Raw genomic sequence first — 18,579 nt, forward strand, 5'->3', positions numbered from 1 at the left:
ATCCAAGACCTGTTTACACGCGGTGATGTGGTCTAAATGCTTTAGGGAAATTCTGACCGTCATAATTTTTCCTTTATGGGCCATCCCTTGCATTATTTACTCATTCCCCTGGAGGGTTAGGAAGAAACAAAGAAAGGAGATTAAAATCAAATTGGACAATCAGGCACTTTGTAAGTAACCTTGCTAAAAGGTCAGGTGAGGTAAGAGATACTCATGACTGCCCACCCACTGCCCTTCAGCTCTCTTCCTGCTGTCTTTCAAGGTCACACAGTAGTGACCTTACGGTCAGGACTGATTCCTCCAGCTTTGGATTCAGAAATGCAGGTGGACAATGATGGGCAGTGAGGAGAGAGGTGCTGTTCCTTCTCCTGAGGGCCAGAGCAGGACCCCCTGGGTCATCAGCGAAAACTCCAAAGTCCATGGTGACAGGCTCCATCCTGCCCCCACTCTGCCTGGAACATGGCACATCCCAGTGCTGGGCTCCTTTGGGAGTGTGACTCGGGCAGTGGAGGTGACGGCTTCTTTTGGCACAGCAGACACATGAGGAGGGGATCAGGTGAAAATCTACTCACCTTGTAGACAATTTTTTTAGTTCTTCCTCACCAGAGGGCATTTTTTCATTGCTTTTTTTTTAAAGGGAGAGAAAGAAACATCAATCAATGCCAGAGAGAAGCATCAACTGGTTGCCTCCTGGACGTGTCTGCATAGGGGATCACATGCGCCCAGACCAGGAATGGAACCCACAACTTCTCGGTTATGGGACGATGCCCCAACCAACTAAGCCACACCAGCCAGGGCCTTGTTAGGCATCTTACCTGCAAGATCCGAGCTAGAGATAGCCGAATGTTGCCTTAGCAGAGGCTGAGGAAAAAGAATAGAAAGGTGTCAGGAAAGTATGCATAGAGAAGGTCCCGGTGGAATAGGCTGATACCTTCCTCCCTAGGGGTCTGGGGACACGGGGAAGCAGACAGAGGTCCTGACTGAATGACCCACCTGACACCCAGCTGTCTGCATGCTCTAAAGAAATTGGAAGATGCAACACACATCAGGAGAAGTGGGCTGTTACACGTCATTCTGGATTCTGCACATGCGTAGGGGGCAGCCCTTGCAGAGCCCATTTCTAATGCACTGAATGCCTCTTCTTCCTGCTACCAGTGGTCAAACTCAGGACACCGGAAGACTCTCCTTTAGGTTTCATTCAGCCCTTGGCCTTGTAGGTCTTTGTGGAACTCCCTGTCTGCCAGGGGAGAAAGTAGTGTGCAGCATGGTTTCTGTCCTTACACAGCTTATCATTGTCACGCAGCCCTGACAGGCATCAGGCAGCCCTGACAGGCATCAGGCCGATTTCCACCCCAGTGGAGCAGGGGGGACACCATCGCAGAGACGGGCTCTGGGAGAGAGGGTCATCCATTTTTGCCTGTGGACCCAGGGGGGATGTTCAGGGCAGGAGGCTGTTTACAGGTCTGACCCAAATGGAAAGAAGAGCACGTCTCAGGCTGCAGGGACAACGCACACGAAGACACAGCGGCGTCTATTCCTGGAAGTACTAGAAATCTGGCGTCTTATTTTTAAAACAAATAAAGACGAAAGTAGGGAGTGTTACACTGATTCATGCCTGAGTGCCAGCCGGCCTCTATTGTCCTGTGATTCTGATTTCCTCCCTCGCACCGCCACTGCCTGGGCCGATTCCGTCTTGCTATTCCGCTGAGAATCGGACTGTGTTATGAAATAAGTGTTATTTGTTCTCTGGTGGCCCCTCTCCTCTCTCATTCTCCCTCCTGTCATCCTTTCAGGGCCAGGCACGACTTGTTCCTTTCCCACCTCCCCGGTTGCATCTGGGGCTTCTGTCCCTCCTGCTCTCACCGCCCAGCCACAACGCACTTCCCTCTGTCTCTCCAGTAGGCGTGGCTCCTATCCGCCCCAGGGCCTTTACACCTGTATTCTTTGATTTCTCTGACTTTTCCTGAACATAATTCTTTTTCCTTCTGATTCCAGTTTGAAAGTCACTTCCTCAGGGCCAGGTAAGGTCCCTGTGACGTGTACTTTCTTAATGCCCTAACTAGTCATAGCACTTATCACAATTATAATGATCTGTATTTGTTGAAAATCTGATGTTACAGCTGGAATGGAAGACTCATTAGGGCAAGACTGTGCCTGTCTTGTTTATTACTGTGTGTTCAGAGCCCAGCATGTTGCCTAGGACAGGGTAGGTGCTTAATAACTATTTGTTGCATGAATGAATGAATGAATGAAGATAGTTTTCCGCCCTGGCATCTCATTATGTCTTGCCATTTGGCTCTCTAGAAAGCTCAATGTCAAGATCTAGTTAAATGTGAAAAAGACAATGCAGACGTAGGTCAGGTGAGAGAGAGCTGCTCTGCCCTCATGGGCACACCTCCCTTTCCTATTTCTTACATCAAACCACAAGAGAACACCTTATTTTGTGTATTTAGGGGTGAGCATGACCCCATGGGAGCAGCGGAAGCAAGCACCTGAGAGTACACGTGGTCACAACCCCCTCTGTCTGCATCACCTGTGAACCAAACAGCTAGATGAGCTCAGACCCACCAGCCACTTGGGGCGAGAGAAGGATGCCCCCTGCCGGGCACCAGCACCGCCTTCAGGTCCTTCCCTTCTCTCCACTCCCACTGCCCCCTTGGTTCAGGCCCTCCCCACTCAGGGCCTCGGGGACTGCAAAGCCTCCCCACGGACTCGCCCGTCTGCATCTCCCCACTTCAGGCACACATGGTTTCCCACAAACGCCTTTGCTCAGGAACCTACAGCGAGGGACTATCTACCGACTTAGTGGCTGGGCCCACAGCGCTCTGCCCAGCCTCTCAAACACCCTGGCTGGCCAGCCTCACCCCCTTCCCACTGCAGAGCCGTCTTGTGGTCTCCAGCGTGTGTCGCATCTATTCCAGCCTCTGCGCTTGTTCCAATCCCACCCTGCTCACCACACCTCCCACATCTGGCCCTGCTCAGCCCTAAGGCCCAACCTCACTTCCAGGAAAGTCTTCATGAAAACTCCCCTGATGTCTCCAGCCCCCCGCAGTCTGCCCTTCATGGCCCCGTCTCCGGTGACAATGTGAGTTAATAGTGCCCTGCTTAGCCATTGATGGATCACTGAAGGTTTTCTGTATTTTTGCTTATCTCATCCACTGGGCACAGAGTTGATGCTTAACAAATGTTTGGTGGAATGGTTGATTGGGAGACACGTAGAGATAAGGCCATTAAAAGACTCAACCAGACAAACTGCAAGCATGGGTGTGTGTGTGCACGTGTGTGTGTGTGTGTGCACTGTGCATATGTTTTCACGCCAAACACTCCCTTCCACCTCCTGAGAAACTTTCCCAAATGCCCCTTGGGTTTCCTGATTGCCTGCGCCAACACTTAAGGAACGGATGCTCCGGCCCCGCTCCGGCCTCTGATGCCTGGCGTGTGGCCGGGTCGGTACCTGCCAGGGCATCTGCTTCCTGAGCTCAGCAGCGAGGCAACACTTTCTCCTGTGGCACTCAACATCTGCAGGACCTATTTCTGTGTCTACAGCTGCGAATTCATTTCTGGCTCCGGGGCTCGCCCCGGCCAGCCGTGCGCAGGCGGATTGGAGGGAAGGGGACGGAGGAAGGAAGATTCTGGTGAGCCGCTGCTGACGGGCAGTTCCTTGCCCAATTCAAACTCGTACCAGGGCACATCACAAAGCACAGAGCTGACCGATTTGTGTGCCTGGACGGTAGAAGTTCCATGAGCACAGAGTCTGGGTCTGGTTTCGTGCCCCCAGCTGGTGCTTGATAAATGCTGAAGGAATAAGCGTATGTAAGCGTGTGCTGGAGAAGATGCCAGAGAGGCAGGACTCAGCACCCTCCAGAGATAAGCTTTGCGATGTTTCTTGAGGTCCATAGGCATTGCTTGACTGTCTCTGGCTGGGATCAAACTCCCCAGGCCAGTGTTCACACAGCAGGGGGACAGCTGCTAGCTGGAGTGCTAGGCCCAGAGAGTCTAAGCCAGGGGTGCCAAACTCGTTTTCACCGGGGGCCACATCAGCCTCACGGTTGCCTTCAAAGGGCCGGATGTAATTTTAGGGCTGTATACATGTAACTACTCCTTAACAGTTAAGCGAGAGCTCAGCGCTGCCACCGGGTAGAAACAAGGTACCGGGCCGGGTTCAGCCCACAGGCCTTGCATTTGCCACCTGTGGTCTAAGCAATAGACACTAGAATTCAAGACAAAAAGAAGAAGAAGAACCAAGGAGAGCTGTATACGATGAGTTTTGGGAACAGCACAAAGGAAGGCGTGATTCATTCTGAGGTCAGGAAATCATGGAAGGCTGCATGGACTAGATGGCATGGGACATAGATTTTTAAAATCAACAACATCCCCATGGGCAGAGGATGAGGAAAGGGCACTCTATACTGAGATCAGCATAAGTGACGATTAGGAACTTTGGAAGTAAGTGGAAGGTTAGAAATAAGTGTCTCACGTGTTGTGGCTGGAGTGGCAGCTGGGTGGACGGAGGGGCTCGGGGAAGCAGGCAGAGTTTGGTGCCAGACCCAGGGACGCCTCCACTGAGGGGCTGAGGGGTTTGGAGTTCATTCTGTGGGTAGTAGATCTTTTTGAGGAGGTGGCAATGTGTTATGGAGATACCTGAAGCAAGGATGAAAGCTGGATTGGAGATAAAATAGCAATAGCTCACACTCACTGACTGCTTACCATGTGCCAATCACCGCTCTAAGCACAAGCATTCTGTCTCATCCCACCCTACTAGTGCATAAAAGAAGTTCAGTAATTGTCCCATTTTACAGGTGAGAAGACTGAGGCGTGGGGAGGTTAAGCCACTTGTTCAAGGCCACACATCCAGTCAGGGGGTGACACAGGAGTCCAACCTAAGAGCTTTTGCAGAGCCATTGTTAACTATCCCCATGGATCACCTTACCTGAGGACCAATTAGGGCCTAATTTATCATAGTAGCACCTCAGAGAGAAAACGAGGGTCTGAACCAACATTGCAGAGATGAAATATAAAAGAGGTAGCATTTATTTATCGCCTGTTGTGTAAGAAAGGCACAATACGTATACAGTCACACACACTCATTTGCTTGTATCCATATAGACAAATACTGGAGAGAGACATGAAGAATTAATGAGAGTAACTACCGACAGGGGGCAGGGCAGGAGGGGAGAAGTGGATGGGGCGTGGAGAAGGGGTGAGACACCACCATAAAGCCTTTTAATAAAGTTCTGAGTTTTGACCCGTATGACTGCATTTATTTTAAAAACCCCCAAATGATATAAAATAAACAGGCACAACTTCAAAGCTAATTCAAAGGAACAACTAAAAGTGCGCAACAGCTGATTAGGCCTGGAAGGCAGTGGAAGCGTCAACACAGCCAAGGAGAGTGCTTGAGTGCTGGGGAGACGGCAGCCCGCCAGCGGGCTTTGCTGAGGAGCAGGGAGGGGACAGAGCGGGGTTGCAGGGGCTGTAACACATTCCCTTTTGTTTGTGGATGGAAATGTTGTGGATGGTTGGATGTGGAGAAAAAGGTTGACAACCCAGATGGGGGTCTTGATATGGGACATTCACGTGAAGCCCCCGTGAGTGGGCGTTAAAATGAAGAGGAAAGTAGAGAAGGAGAAGCAAGAGGGTAGAAGACAGAGGTTCAAGGACCTGCTCTGAAGGAGCTGCAGAGAGAAGCTGAGATGCAGGCTGTGAGGACTTGGTCCAGGGCAGGACGGAGGGGTGGGGGTGAGGGGGCAGAGGTGCTTCTAGAAACAGGGGAGAGGAGACATTTCAGGTTTATCGGGGGGGAACCACTCAACATGGGGTCCCCCTGGGGGTCTTCCATGGAGTTCTTTGCGGGAGACGGCAAGCCAGGCGGATACCGAGGGCTCTTCAGTGTCTGCATTTCAGCCAATATACAGAAGCCCTACTGCTCAGGCAGGTGTTTTCAGACAATACACCCCAGCAACTGAATCATTTAGAGGGAAACTGAGGCAGGCACACCTAGAAAGCTCTCTGGATTTTCTGTTGTCTCCTTATTCAGGGCAATGGAAGCCTCTTATCTGATGTTTTGTTTTTTGCTTTTGCTTTTTCCTCTCTTTCGTTCTATCACACACATCAAAGCAAACACAATTACTCACATGTACACACACACGGCATAAAAGGGCCCCTTTGCAAAAGCATTTTTCTGGATCAGACTAAATGCTGCTGGGAGGGAGGGAGAGCAGAGCAGAGGAAAGGAAGGAGAGATGCAAGCCACCTAGCTACTTTTCCTCCCCTTTAAGGCTGCCTGGTTACGGTCCTAGGAAAGAAAACCCCTGCATTCCTCCCCTTTAATTCAGTTTATTGTTAAAGCGCTGGAGCAGCGAATCCTCACAGACCTGTAGGAGCTGGAGTGGGAGCACCAGGAGCACGAATTCTTTCTGAGTCCCTGGGTAAGATGAACCTGCTTCTTTTCTTGATTTTAGGAGGTTTCCTTGCTTGGTGGCAGGCAGGCGGCTCTTAGAGAGTGGGTTTGAAGAGCCACTTTGGTGAGCAAGTTGGTGTTTATTTCAGCCTCAGTTCCAGGCTTGCCTGATTCTGGTGGTGTCAAGGGTAAGTTGTAGCTTAGCCTTGGAAAAATAAGTCTGAATGGGGGTCCAGGTAGGGCCTCCCTGGGGAGCCATCACTTCAGGGCTGGCTTGAGGGGGGACCTTTTGCACTTCTGGGCAGGAAACAGGGAGCCACATCTCTGTCTATGCCCCTCCTGCAATGCCTGCCTGCAGGATGCCTCCCAGGGACAGTCCTCAGGGCTCTGTGCCTGGGAAAGGTGGTCCACCTCCAGGGTGTCAGGACCTCCAGCATGCCTCTGCCTTGGGCTCAGCCTTCCTCCCTTAACCCCTCTGACCACATCTGTCAAACCAGGCAATGCCCGTTCTGCTTACTGCCTGGGCTGTGGTGAGCATTAGGACAGCCAGTGGGCAAAAAGGAGGCTGGTAAACAGCCTGTGGCTCTGCAAACCCAAGGGAGGTGAAACAGCCTCAGTCCCCCTGGCAGGGTCCAGGGACAGGCTCCAGCTCTGTGTCCCCGGCTGCTGCGTTCGGATGTAGAACTCAGCTGCCGAGCGCGTGTCGGTCACAAGACCACTCCTTCACCTTCCCCAGGGGTGCGTCCATCTCCCTCCTGCCTTTGAACTTCCCCAGTTCACTTCTCAGGTAAAGATGCAAAAAGGAAGTCTGGATTCACCACCACCACCACCACCCCCCATCCACGCTGTCCCTTCTCTCCACGTAACTTTGACGCACAAACCTTAACCCTGAGGCTCCCAGAGGCTCTGCCAGGGCTCTCGCTCGCTCGTCTGGCTGCAGTGCACGGCTGGCCAGCTGCTTGCTTGCTCTGGAGCCAGATACATTGATCATGAGGAAAATCGCTGAGAAGTGTCAAGAGAGTCAAGCAGGTTCCGTCTTGGGTAAGGAGATGATCTCTTCCTCCAGACCAGAGGCTGGAGACAGAGCCTGGCCCCTGGCAGTCCTGCTGACCCAGGCTAACCGGGGCCACAGATGAGACCCAATAGGCCATAGCACAAAGTGCTTAGTAATACCAGATACGGGGACCACACTCCCCAGTTGATAATGTGCTTTTTCTTAATCACCTTTAGGGCAGGTCCACCCGGCTGGCTGGTGAAGCAAGTAGTGCATCTCCCTTAGCACAGACGAGACCACTGAGACTCAAAAGGTTAACCGGTTTGCCTGGGGTCGCAGAGCTGCCGACTGGCAGTGTCCACTTGATGATAGTGGCATTGGAACCCAGATCTTCTGGCATAACCAGTGACCTTTCCGTGATACTGCAGATAGCTACAGTGCGTGCGTGGGGAGGGGGTGATGAATGAAGAGAGCACTCTTTAGAAAGAGGAGGCAAAACTTTGGGAAAGAAGGCCCACGTTAGAGTGAGGAAAGGTTTGGGCTGGATCAGGGGGAGGCTCCCGCAATAGATGGCTCGGGCCCCAGCGTCGTTGCTGAGAAATCTGAGTGTTCCTGGGACGCAGCCTTTTTAGCTCCTCCGAGCCCTGCCTTGGGGTGGGAGAGTGTGCAGGGAGGGGAAAGCGGTCAGGGGTTGGGACCGCATGAAAGCATCCTGGGGATGAGGGCGGGGTAGGTGAAACCCAACAGCCATCACCAGGAAGGAGGCAACAGGTTGCGTGGTAGGGGGCCAGGAGACTGCCTGAGGGAGTGTCATTTCCCATCCACTTGATTTGGGGTATTTTGCTTCACATGTCTGCCCCTCAGGATCCCATCTATAAAATGGAGTTAATGACACCTACCTTGCAAGGCGGCAGGGAGGCATTAAAGGAGATAATGCAGGTGAAGTGCCTAGCACAGTGCCCCACCCAGGGGATCAGTCCGGGAGGGGCGGGCCTGGAGCAATGTGGCTGGGATTGGAAAGAACCCCTTCTGAGAGGAGTGCCTCCCTCGCCCCCTCTCCCGCATGCACGCACGCACTCGGCCATAAATAAGTTGCCACACGTGCCTGCTGCCTGCGAGGGATGGGGCCCAGCCGCAGCCTGCCAGGGCCCGCGGAGTGAATGAGTTGCAGGATGAATGGGAGAGAGAGGAGGAGCGGCAGAGCGTGCGGAGCGGCGCGCCCGCGCTACAACTGCGGGCGCGCCGCCGCGGTCGGTGGCAAGGGGGCTGGGGTTGGGGCTGGGCGGCTGCCAAAAGGAGCGCAAGTCCGTGAGGGGGCCAGCGGGCTGCAGGGTCTGTGAGGATTGCCGAACCTGGTGCCCTCGGAGGGGAGGCTGGTAACGCTGAGCCTCTTGGCACAGCCGCCCTGAGCTCCCTGGGCTGCCTTCGGCGCTCCTGCGCAGGTGGGGATCCCCCCCTCACCTTCCAGAAGGAAGGCAGTGCCTGGCTGGGGCGGATTGTAGCATTCAGCCCCACACCTGTCGGAGTAGGCACCCCTTGCATGGGAGTTAAGCTCAAAGGCTGCGTGTGGCAGACACACAGTCAAAACTGTTACCCTTGAAAACTCCTTAGAAAGGGGTCCGGGTGTCGATGAACATATTGGCCCTGAAAAAACCAACACCAGCAGTGTTTCCTACAGCGTTGCACCAGATCTGTGTTTTCTTGGTTGCCTACCAAATGAAGCAGTTAGTTTGTATTATCGGGGCCATGATGTATGAGAATTTATATGTCTTTAAACACTTCAGAATCATAGTGAGAAGAGATGCTCACACTGCGAGAGGCATGTGGGAGCTGAGACCCGCTGAGGGAGTAGCGGGTTCACAGCTGTCCCGCGCTCACCCCTATCTAAAATGTTATTTGTTCCCTTCTCTCCGCGGTGCTCGGTGCTTAATTCACGTGCCTGTCATGTGGGCCCACTGCGTAGCACCTTGGTGGTTTCGGAGAACTTTATATGCCCTCTGATGTACTAGACACCCACAGAAATGCTAAGAAATAGAGGAAGACCATTGTTTCCATTCAGCAGATGAGGAAGCTGAGGCCCACTGTGGTTAGAAGCACGTGAAGAACAAGCAGCAGCCGCTGCTCTCTCCAGTGGCTCCTGTGTGTTGGCCTCGCAGAGACCCAGTGAAGCCCTAGAGAACGTTCCTTGTCTCCTACATGAAAGACTCACAATAAAGCTTAAGCAATACGTGAAATCTGGCTTGTCGCTGCAGCAGGAGGAATCCAGTTAAACTTAAATATGGATTTGAGCCTGAAATAAACTGCAGGAGGCAATTGAGAAATGTCCTTCCTCAGTGATTTTATGAGCAGAAACTGGCAAGCAGAGTTGGTCTGTGAGACGCGGGACTAGTGGAAGGGCTGGGAGGTGGGGGGAGTCTGTGTTCCTTAGAAGTTCTGTCCAGCCAGAAGTCTCCAGGAGGCTTTGGGGTCCAGGCCTGGGCTCTGGCCAGCTTGAATCGCAGCCCCTGGGTTGGAACAGGTTCTGACAGCACACACAGACCCAGCCACGTGCCTGGGCCTCCGTGCGGAGAGCAGGGCTGTGACTGATGGCTGCAGGCTGCTGGAAAATGCATATATTGCTCAAACAAGTGGAGACTCACAGAGCATTCTGGCCTCATCCCTGGTTCCTGAAGTAAGCTCCGAGCAATCCCAGATTCCCCGGGGTGCCAGTAGGTGTTACTAGGAAAAAGGAAAGAGTTCTATAGTCTAATGCATTTGGGGGATGCCAGGGTTATGTAGTCTTAAGCAGGTGTCTTTACTAGTCCACAGAATCTTTAATATGCTAATGTGATCATTAAAGACACCTGCTGAAGGGACAGCAAATCCACTTTGTTCAGAATCTCCTGGAACTAACATTCTAAAACACAAACTTAAGAAAAACTTAATCTCACCTCCTTTTTTCACCAAGAGAGGTGGGTGCCCAGAGACGTACAGCCATCTGCCTGAGGCTGCACAGCTCCTCCATGCCAAGCCAAGACTGGAGCCAGACCTAAGTTCTTTCTCATGTGTTTCTCAATCCAGAGCACCATGGAAGGTCCAGCGTGGGCCCAAGTCCAGAAAACAGTGGGGCCCAGGCAAGAAAATGTCCCAGCTTTAGCCTTTCAGGCCCTTTTTAACCAAGTGATTTGTATACTGCTGTGACTCCTGTGCCCCAGCCTGAAGACAGCACATTCTCGTGACGGATGATCCCATGCAGAACCTCCCTCCCGAGACCCACAGGCCTTTCTGAGTCACGCTCCAAAGACACGGAAACCGTGGAAGCACAAAGCAGGCTTAGGGAGGCCTGACTCCTCTCAGATGAGTAAAAGGGCCACCCACACATGGTTTCTCCGGAAGGCTCTGAAGCCTGTTCACTGTGCCCCAAGTGAGAGTGCTGGCGAAGGCAGGCTGCCTCTTCCTGCAGGTGGAGTTGAGAGCCATCACCTGTGGGTTGAAGGCTGCAGAGGCGCTACGCAAAGATTCTCTCCTTCCCTGTCCCCATCACTCCAGTGTGTTAGTGTCCAGTTTAGGACTATACAGTGGCTTTGGGAAACGCATGGCATTGCATTAAATTGAATGCCTAGGGATTAAAACCTGGTGCTCCCAAAACTCTGGGGCATCTTGTCAGGAGGGGTGACACTCTTAAGCAATTAGCCCAGCTTATTGATTTAATAAGCATCTCAGAGCAGAGTCCTAAGCAGCTGTGACTCAAAACCGGAAGCTTGCTAAGGAGGTTATATGGAGGGTCCAGGGCAGTGTGAGGTCATGAGGTGGCCTGGCACCTCCAGGGTAAGGTGATGACGATGAGGAGGCCTCTGAAGACAAACCTCATCTGCCTTACAGTTCCGTCTCAGGCTAGTGCTGCTGCTGTGACCAAATGGAGCCTGGGAAGGAGAGAAGGACAGGGACGACACATGGAAGAAGCATGTGAAGGGCACCTGCCTCCTGGGCTCACAGCCCAAGATCTCTCAGCGGCGCCTCATAAGTAGCCGGGCTGGATGCACAGGGATCACACAGCCTGTCCCCAGAAGCTCAGAAAGGGCTGCACTAGGAGGCAGGGTCCGCCCCAAGGCTGTGCATCCTGCGCTTCAGGAAGAACTTTTCCCTCTGTAGCCTCCTCCCGGCTATGAAAAATTTTCCCCAAGAGATCAGAAGACCATCCCAAAAAATATGCCTGAGCACTAGTAAGAGCCAGGCGCTGAGCTAGGACCAAGGGAGACAAGGAGATGGACCAGGTCTGTGTCCACATGAAGTCACTTTCTAGTGAGGACATGCCCTCAAACAAACAAGCAAGGGAGTTTCAAATTGTCAGATGTGTTGTGGAAGACGGGCTCAGGCTCACATGACAGAGTAACTTCGGGAGAAGGGAGGTGACTCCAGATAGCAGGGTCAGGGGAGGCCTCTTCAAGGGTCCCAGGGCAGTTCTGCTCACCAAGAACTGGACCTCAAGCCCACCCGCCTCAGGCCCTGCATTGTCTGTCCCAGAAGTGACGACGATGACAAAGAAGGCAAGTTGATTTTGCCCTCTCTGCTGCTAAAGGGGAGGTCCTGCTGCCTGCCCTTCCCAGAGTGCAGGACTTCTTGCTGCTGTTCTTCTCCAGAGCAGTATCAAGACTGCAACCCCTACCCCACACCCTTCAGTACCCATCGAAATCCAACTCCTCTGCAAAGCAATCCCTGATCAGGCCTCCCTCCCACCCCGCAGGGCTCTCCTCCTCCTTTATTCATGTAACAAACTCGGGCTGGACCCTTGTATGCCCTAGGCTCAGTACCAGGCATTGGGGATTCCAAGAGGAGGAACCATGGCCCCTGACCTTAAAGCACTTGCTTTCTGGTGAGGGAAACTCACACAAAAGCAATTAACCTACAGTTGACCTCTGAACCATTTTGACCCTGACCAGACTTGCTCATTCATTTGCCAACTCCCATCAGCTGGTCTGTGTCCTTAGGTATTCATTTATATACCTCTGCTTGCTCTTTCCACCTGGACTGTAGGCACTTTGCAGGGTAGCTTCATATCATAAAAATGTCTGTATTTAGTCCAGTGTGTGTACGCGAGGTACTCAATAGATGCATGTCTAATGAAGGAGTGTTACCTCCATGACTCAAAGATAGTCCCATGCAATGAGATCATTTCCTTTGCCCAGAGCCATTTTGCAGAATAGCATCGAGGGTCTGGCCTTGTGACGAGCTAGCCCCAAATGCCAGCATCCGCAGCATCTCCTGAAGCTGCATGTGGGAAATCAGCTCTAAATCTCAGAGAATCTACAGTGGCTGTTGTGGGGCTTTGAAGCCCAACAGAAATTATTGCCAGAGACAGAGAGAGTCAGGGAGCGCTTTGGAAACAAATGAGAGCAATACTGGAGCTTCCACCTTCGCAGAATTTGTTTTCCTCTGAAGGGCCTTGAGGTTTCTCTGGGGTGGACCAGGGGCGGGGATGAAGCAGGGCTTCAGATTTGGCCCCAGACATGGCCACGGAGCTCTGAAGATAAAACTGAATTGTTAGGATGGAGTGTATGGGAGGAGGGGTGGGCGGGAAAGATGTTTTCTTATAGCTTAGCTTAGGCTAAGAATACTATGTTTTTAAGCTATTTAAGAGAGATGGGAAAGAAGGAACAGAGAGTACAGATCACTAATGAGGTGGCGATGCCTCCTGGAGAGCGAGCAGGCCGTCATTCCACGGGGCTCCACAAGGGGGAGTGGTGACCGCCCAGCCAAAGGCTGGAGCTGGAAAGGCGACTTTTGATTGACTCCTACGTGGAAAAGCAGCGTCTGCATCCCTGTTCTACGGAAGGGGAGAGAGGCAAGGAAGGAGACACACAAAATGACCCCGTTGATTTGGTTCCTTTCAATGCCCATCTCTTCGCCTCACATACTTTGTGACTTCTCAGCCACAGTATGTCTACACAGTAAGAAGCACTTTAGTCCAAGCTTAGATGCCAACCACTCTGATAAGTGGAAGCTGCTAGATTTGGGGCTAAAAACCTGCAGAATGGTATCCAGCTAAAGATAGCCCTCTATGGTAATATTTCATCTTTCTCTAGGCAGTCTCTTCCAGCCAGGGCCCATTTGTCCCCACCCTGCAGGCTGGGACCGACAAAGTCCAGGGCGAGTCCGCTCTGGCCAGTTCTGCAGCCCCCTGGGCTGCCACCCTGCCAAAAGGAGCAAGTTAACAAAATAGCCTGATGTTACCAGCACAAGCTACCAGATCTACACTCGGCTGTATCAAAGGTGTTTTCATAATTATATAGCCAAGATATATATCGTGTGTACCAAATTTACACACGATACTAAAATATGCAAAGAAAATGTATTCTTTATTCCCTATAAAAGTGCACCCTCCTAGGCAGCAAAAAAAAAAAATTGTCCATTATAACATCTCAGGTTTAATAAAGAGCCTCATTTAGCCCTTTATAAAGTGTCTTTCAGGAAAACACAGCCTTGAGATGACCTTTCCTCCTCCTGTTCTAGTTCAAGAAGCCGTTTCATGTTGTAAGGTACTTGACCTGGCTTTCATGTGGGAGAGGGGGCATCAGGCCTACCAAGGACCTCAAATCCCAGTCATCTGGGAGCTCATCAGACACTGAATAGTGAGTAACCCCTGAGTTGTGACCAGGCCCATCTGGCCCATGAGATGTCATGCTGACACCCTCCACTGAAGGCCCTGATCCCAGCCATTTGCTTCCATCTGAGGACTCTTTGATTGTGGTCACCACTTTATCTAGGCCCCAGGTGACATTCCCTCTAGTAGCAACATTTCCCCTCACCAGGGCCATGGGCAGAGGGAAGCTGATAGGTGTTAACATCTGGCTCTTGGAGGGCGGGGGGAGGAATGAGGAAAAGTCCTGATGGTCATACTCGCCTGTTTCCCACCACAGCCAACTGCACACTAATAACAGGAGGCCACTAAGCGTGGAGCCCACAAGAGATGTGCACAGTCAGCTCTCATGCCTGAGCTGGTGCAGGCTGGCTGCAGCCCCCACACAGGCCCTGGGGAACTTCTGCAGGTCATGAGACCCCATCTTGCTCAGCTTTCTCCCCCTCAGCCTGCCCCATCATTACTTCTGTCCTCTCAGATGTGGCCGCAGCCAGAGTCCCCCCTAGGCGTACAGACTCCCACCAGCAGGGGCCTGAAAGCCCGCCCATCTGTTCCCGGATGGATGTTAGCAAAAATGTGTGTGTCTGACAACTACACCATCTGCCTCCCCATCTCCTTCCCAGGATCCACCTGGACCAAAAGTGTCAGTCTTTCCAAGCCTGCCCTCTCTAAAGGACCTCGTCTGTGTCACATTGTCCTCATTCCCAGGGTCTAATATTCACAGTTACGTCTTCATGGCAGAAGAGGTTTCCTTCTATACTGTAGAACCTATTCAATGACATGAGTCCTCCAGAAGGGAATTACCAGGAACGAAAAACATCAACTTAATATCCCCCCAATATTCTCTCTGTTACAGCTGTGTGATGCATGTGCCACAATATGCTACGTCTGTATACTCAGTTTCCTTCACTCTTCCTCAAAACCAAAAGGCCTTTGTCCCAACGCTACAGATGAGTTAACAGACTCAAAGCTGTTACTAACCTGCTTAAGGCAATTTAACTAGTCACTAGTGCAGGTAGGATTTGAACTCAGGTTGACCTCTAAATGTATGTTATGTAATGCTAAATGGTGGAGGTACAAACTGTCTCTTTGTTCTAAAGCTATGAGAAGACCCCAAGGATTCTACTGGCACAATTTTTAATGGGGAAGGAGAAGTATTGCCCAAGACATACTGCCATTAGACAGACTTTCCTCCCGCTCTGTCAGGTCCAACGAGTTTGCGGGAGAAGGGTGCTGGCAGATGTGTGTCTCACCCACCACTCCCAGAAACTCAGTGCCCTCCATTCAGTGGCACTAGGGTAGCTAGGGAACGGCACCCAAAGGACCAGAGAGTCCTTCCAACCCACCCAACCACACCCCAAGAGCATGCTTCTCTCTAGTAAACATGGCCCCATAAAGGGCACCTTTACCATGAGGTGTTTCTACCGGAAGCACAAGAGTCAGTCTAGGCTCCTCTCACCCCCACCACAGACACATCACTTAGTATCGTAGAAAATGCGGCCCCCAGAATATATCCCGGGTCCATCCACTTCCCTCCTTCCCTACCACTGCGGTCCAAGCCACTACCATCTTCCTTACAGGTTTCTGCCCCCTTCCTACTCTCCATGGATTAGCCCCTGCCCCCTCCCCTCCGTTCTCCATAGAACAGCCAGAGTGAGCTCTTTAAAACCTCAGTTCTGTGGTCTAATTTAACTCCCTGGCTAAAAATTCTCCAATGTCTCCCAGTCTCACTAAGAAGAAAATACAATATGTAAGGGAGTCTCTAAGGCCTTCTCAGGTCTGTTCCGGGCCTGCCTCTCCCTGCCCACCTACCGCTCCATGCCGGGCGGAGTTCACTCTGCCCCAGCCACGCTGTCTCTTCAGCTCCCTCAGGCTCCTTCCCTCTGTGGACTTCTGTGCTTCATTCCTTCTGCCAGAATGCTCTTTGACACCCTCTGCACTGGGCTGGTGCCTCCATGAACTGACCTCACCTGCTCAGAGAGGTGTCCCCGACCTTCATCTAAAGAAGACCCACCCTATATGTCTCTACTCGAAGCCTGGGTTTTGTTCAGGGTCTTCCCATACGGTGTCACTGTGCACAGTAGTTCACTTGCTTGTTGCCTGTCTCCTCAAGCCTGCCAGCCTCGGGAGGGCGGGGCCAGCGTCTGTGTTGTCCATCGGACAGCCAACGCCGGGCACGTCTCGGTGTCAGCAATTGAATGAATGTGGTAATTCGAGAACTCGGATATCAAAGTTAAGACATGATGCAGTTTAGAGTTCAATGAATAACCATTTTCCCAGTTCTGTGCTGGATGTTGTGAGTTACAGAGGAAACACAATGCTCATTCATCTAGTGTCCATTCATTTAATCCGTAACAGGTAGGGGAGAGGGGGAACCAGGAAGGACTGGGGATTGGCGGAGGTGGCAGAGCTGGGATGATAGAAAAGGAAGTGGGGCTGACTCAGCAATGTGAATAAACACCTTGGGGGCCACCTGGCAACACAGGAAATGCCTCGGCTCATCCCAGGCCCCCTCAAGGTGTGTGAGTCCATGTTAATCTATATAGGTATGTGTTACTGCCCTTAACTGTGTATATGCAAAGTAGAGTTTCCTCTGCACACTGGACTCCAAACTCCTTGAGTGTGTGGCAAGCACAATGGGCATGTAGTAGATGCTCAATAAAATTGTTGTAGTGGTTGACAAAGGAAGCAGAGAGAATAGTCTTATTTCTGCCAAATATCCAGATTCTACTCTTCAGCCTTCTAGTTGTTCCCTGAAGGATGTACTTTCGATTCTTTTCACAACGTATCTCATTGCATATGCGAAATTAGCAGACCAGGCCCTTTCTTCCCTTCCTCACAGCATCCCCAGAAGCTTCAACTCTGGAGGCGATGGGCCGAAAGGAAGATGAGGACTGCAGCTCCTGGAAGAAGCAGACCACCAACATCAGGAAAACCTTCATCTTCATGGAAGTGCTGGGATCGTGAGTGCAGGGCTAAGATGGTGGGGGGGGGGAGGCTGGGCACTGCTGGGGGCAGCTGGAAAGGAGTTGTTCCAGGCCAGCAGAGATGGACACGCAGGGACATCATCTCAGCAGCTCCCAGGGACCTAGGAAGGTGGAGTAGGGGCCTTGTGGGGGAGGGGAGGGGAAGGTACCTTGGGATAAAACAGAGGACAGTCTAACACACTGGAGCCCTCAGGGAAAATCAGCCCTTCCCCCAGCTTCTACCTTCTGATCTTCCCCCAGGGACTGCCCCCCTGCCCACCTGCTCCCATATCTGCCACATCTTGTGAGCTCCTGGTAGGAGGACAGAAACTTTCTGGAACTTCCGGAGATTCAGTGACCCTAGAACTTGTCTGAGCCTTCCCACCCCACTTCTTCATTTCCCTGGGCAATGAAAGGCCAGCCCCACTGTCTACTGTAGAAGGAAGAAAACATGCTTCAGAGGCTCAGAGAGCTGGAGGATTATACACAATTGGATCGGCTCCCCACCCCACCGCCGTCTCTGCTCCGTAGTTAAGTGCTATGTTGGAAAAATAAAGTCACACTGCAGCCCAAACTCCTACCAGCCTCCAGGGTGTCTGTGCCGCCCCTTGGCAATGATTACACAGCCAGCGGAGCAGAGCTGGCCTGTCTGGAGCTGACACTCAGTGCACTCAGTCCCGCCTCTCCCCCCTCCACCCCGACCCCCCGCCAAGGGCACAGCCACCTATGGCACCTCCAGGCCACCACCCCCCCGTGCCTCGCCTCCGAACCACAGCCGGTCAGCTAATTAGTCTGGGCTAATTGGGCCAGGGGCCTGGGGAAAAGAGGGGCAGTTAGTGGGCTGCCCATTTAAGCAAGCTCCCCCTCTGCCTTGGCTAGGAGTCAGCGGCCTCAGGCAGCAAGGCTGGCCACACTCACACTGTAGCCAGAGAGGATGCAGTCCTGAGAGGAGGCCTCCGGGCCCTCCTTGCCCAGGCAGGAGTCGGGCTCTGTGTCACAGAAGGTGTGACACAGGCATGGTGCTGGTCATCAGAGCACTGGCCCTCCATCAAGGGCCTTTGCCAAGACGGGAGTGGCTAGGAAGGGAGTATTGGCAAAAGAGAGAGAGGGGCAAGACTCATGAGTGAATCAGAAATAGTTTGCCCAAAACACAAGAAAAGGGGGAGAAGGAAGCCTGGGTTGGCAGAAGCTCATTCACCATCAGCTCAGACTGGTGCCGTAGGACTGTCAGAAGGCACGCACAGCCATCCTGGAGCCCAGCGAAGTCACACTGCAGTTTCTAAACCCAGGGGGCCACCAGCGCCCCCTGGGCACTTATCCCTCTAGCGGTTAACTGTGAATATGCTTCAGGGAAGACACAGGGAAATAAAAGTGTGGTCAACACCAATATACCGTCTGTCTGCATCTCCTAAGAATAAAGGCCTTTTCTTTTATATCCACAGTATCATTTTCACCCTAAGAAATAATAATTTCCTAATTATTTTAGCCTAGATAACTTTTAACTTTTTGAAAAATATAGATTCCTGGCCCCAGGTCTACGGAACTGGGATTTGGGAAGCCAGGACCCAGCGGCCAGGAATCTATATTTTACGTGCTCCCACTA

General features: G+C 52.2%; 1 protein-coding gene across 4 annotated transcripts in view; it reads left to right on the plus strand.

Annotated features, from left to right (window-relative positions):
* The first annotated feature begins 6,357 nt into the window (after positions 1-6,357).
* Positions 6,358-18,579, plus strand: part of CAMK1G (calcium/calmodulin dependent protein kinase IG) — a 28,702-nt gene continuing 16,480 nt past the window's right edge. For 2 of the 4 annotated variants that reach the window (XM_028530735.2, XM_036015755.1), the window contains exons 1-2: positions 6,358-6,428; positions 16,853-16,973. In XM_028530735.2, coding sequence (XP_028386536.1) covers positions 16,882-16,973 — 92 coding nt within the window. In that variant the 5' untranslated portion in view covers positions 6,358-6,428; positions 16,853-16,881. Of the gene's footprint in view, positions 6,429-6,724; positions 7,442-16,852; positions 16,974-18,579 lie in introns of those variants that run through there. The other 2 variants (XM_036015754.1, XM_036015756.1) reach the window with 2 other exon arrangements.

This window comes from Phyllostomus discolor, chromosome 14 (assembly GCF_004126475.2).
Source record: "Phyllostomus discolor isolate MPI-MPIP mPhyDis1 chromosome 14, mPhyDis1.pri.v3, whole genome shotgun sequence".
Classification (NCBI taxonomy): Eukaryota; Metazoa; Chordata; class Mammalia; order Chiroptera; family Phyllostomidae; genus Phyllostomus; species Phyllostomus discolor.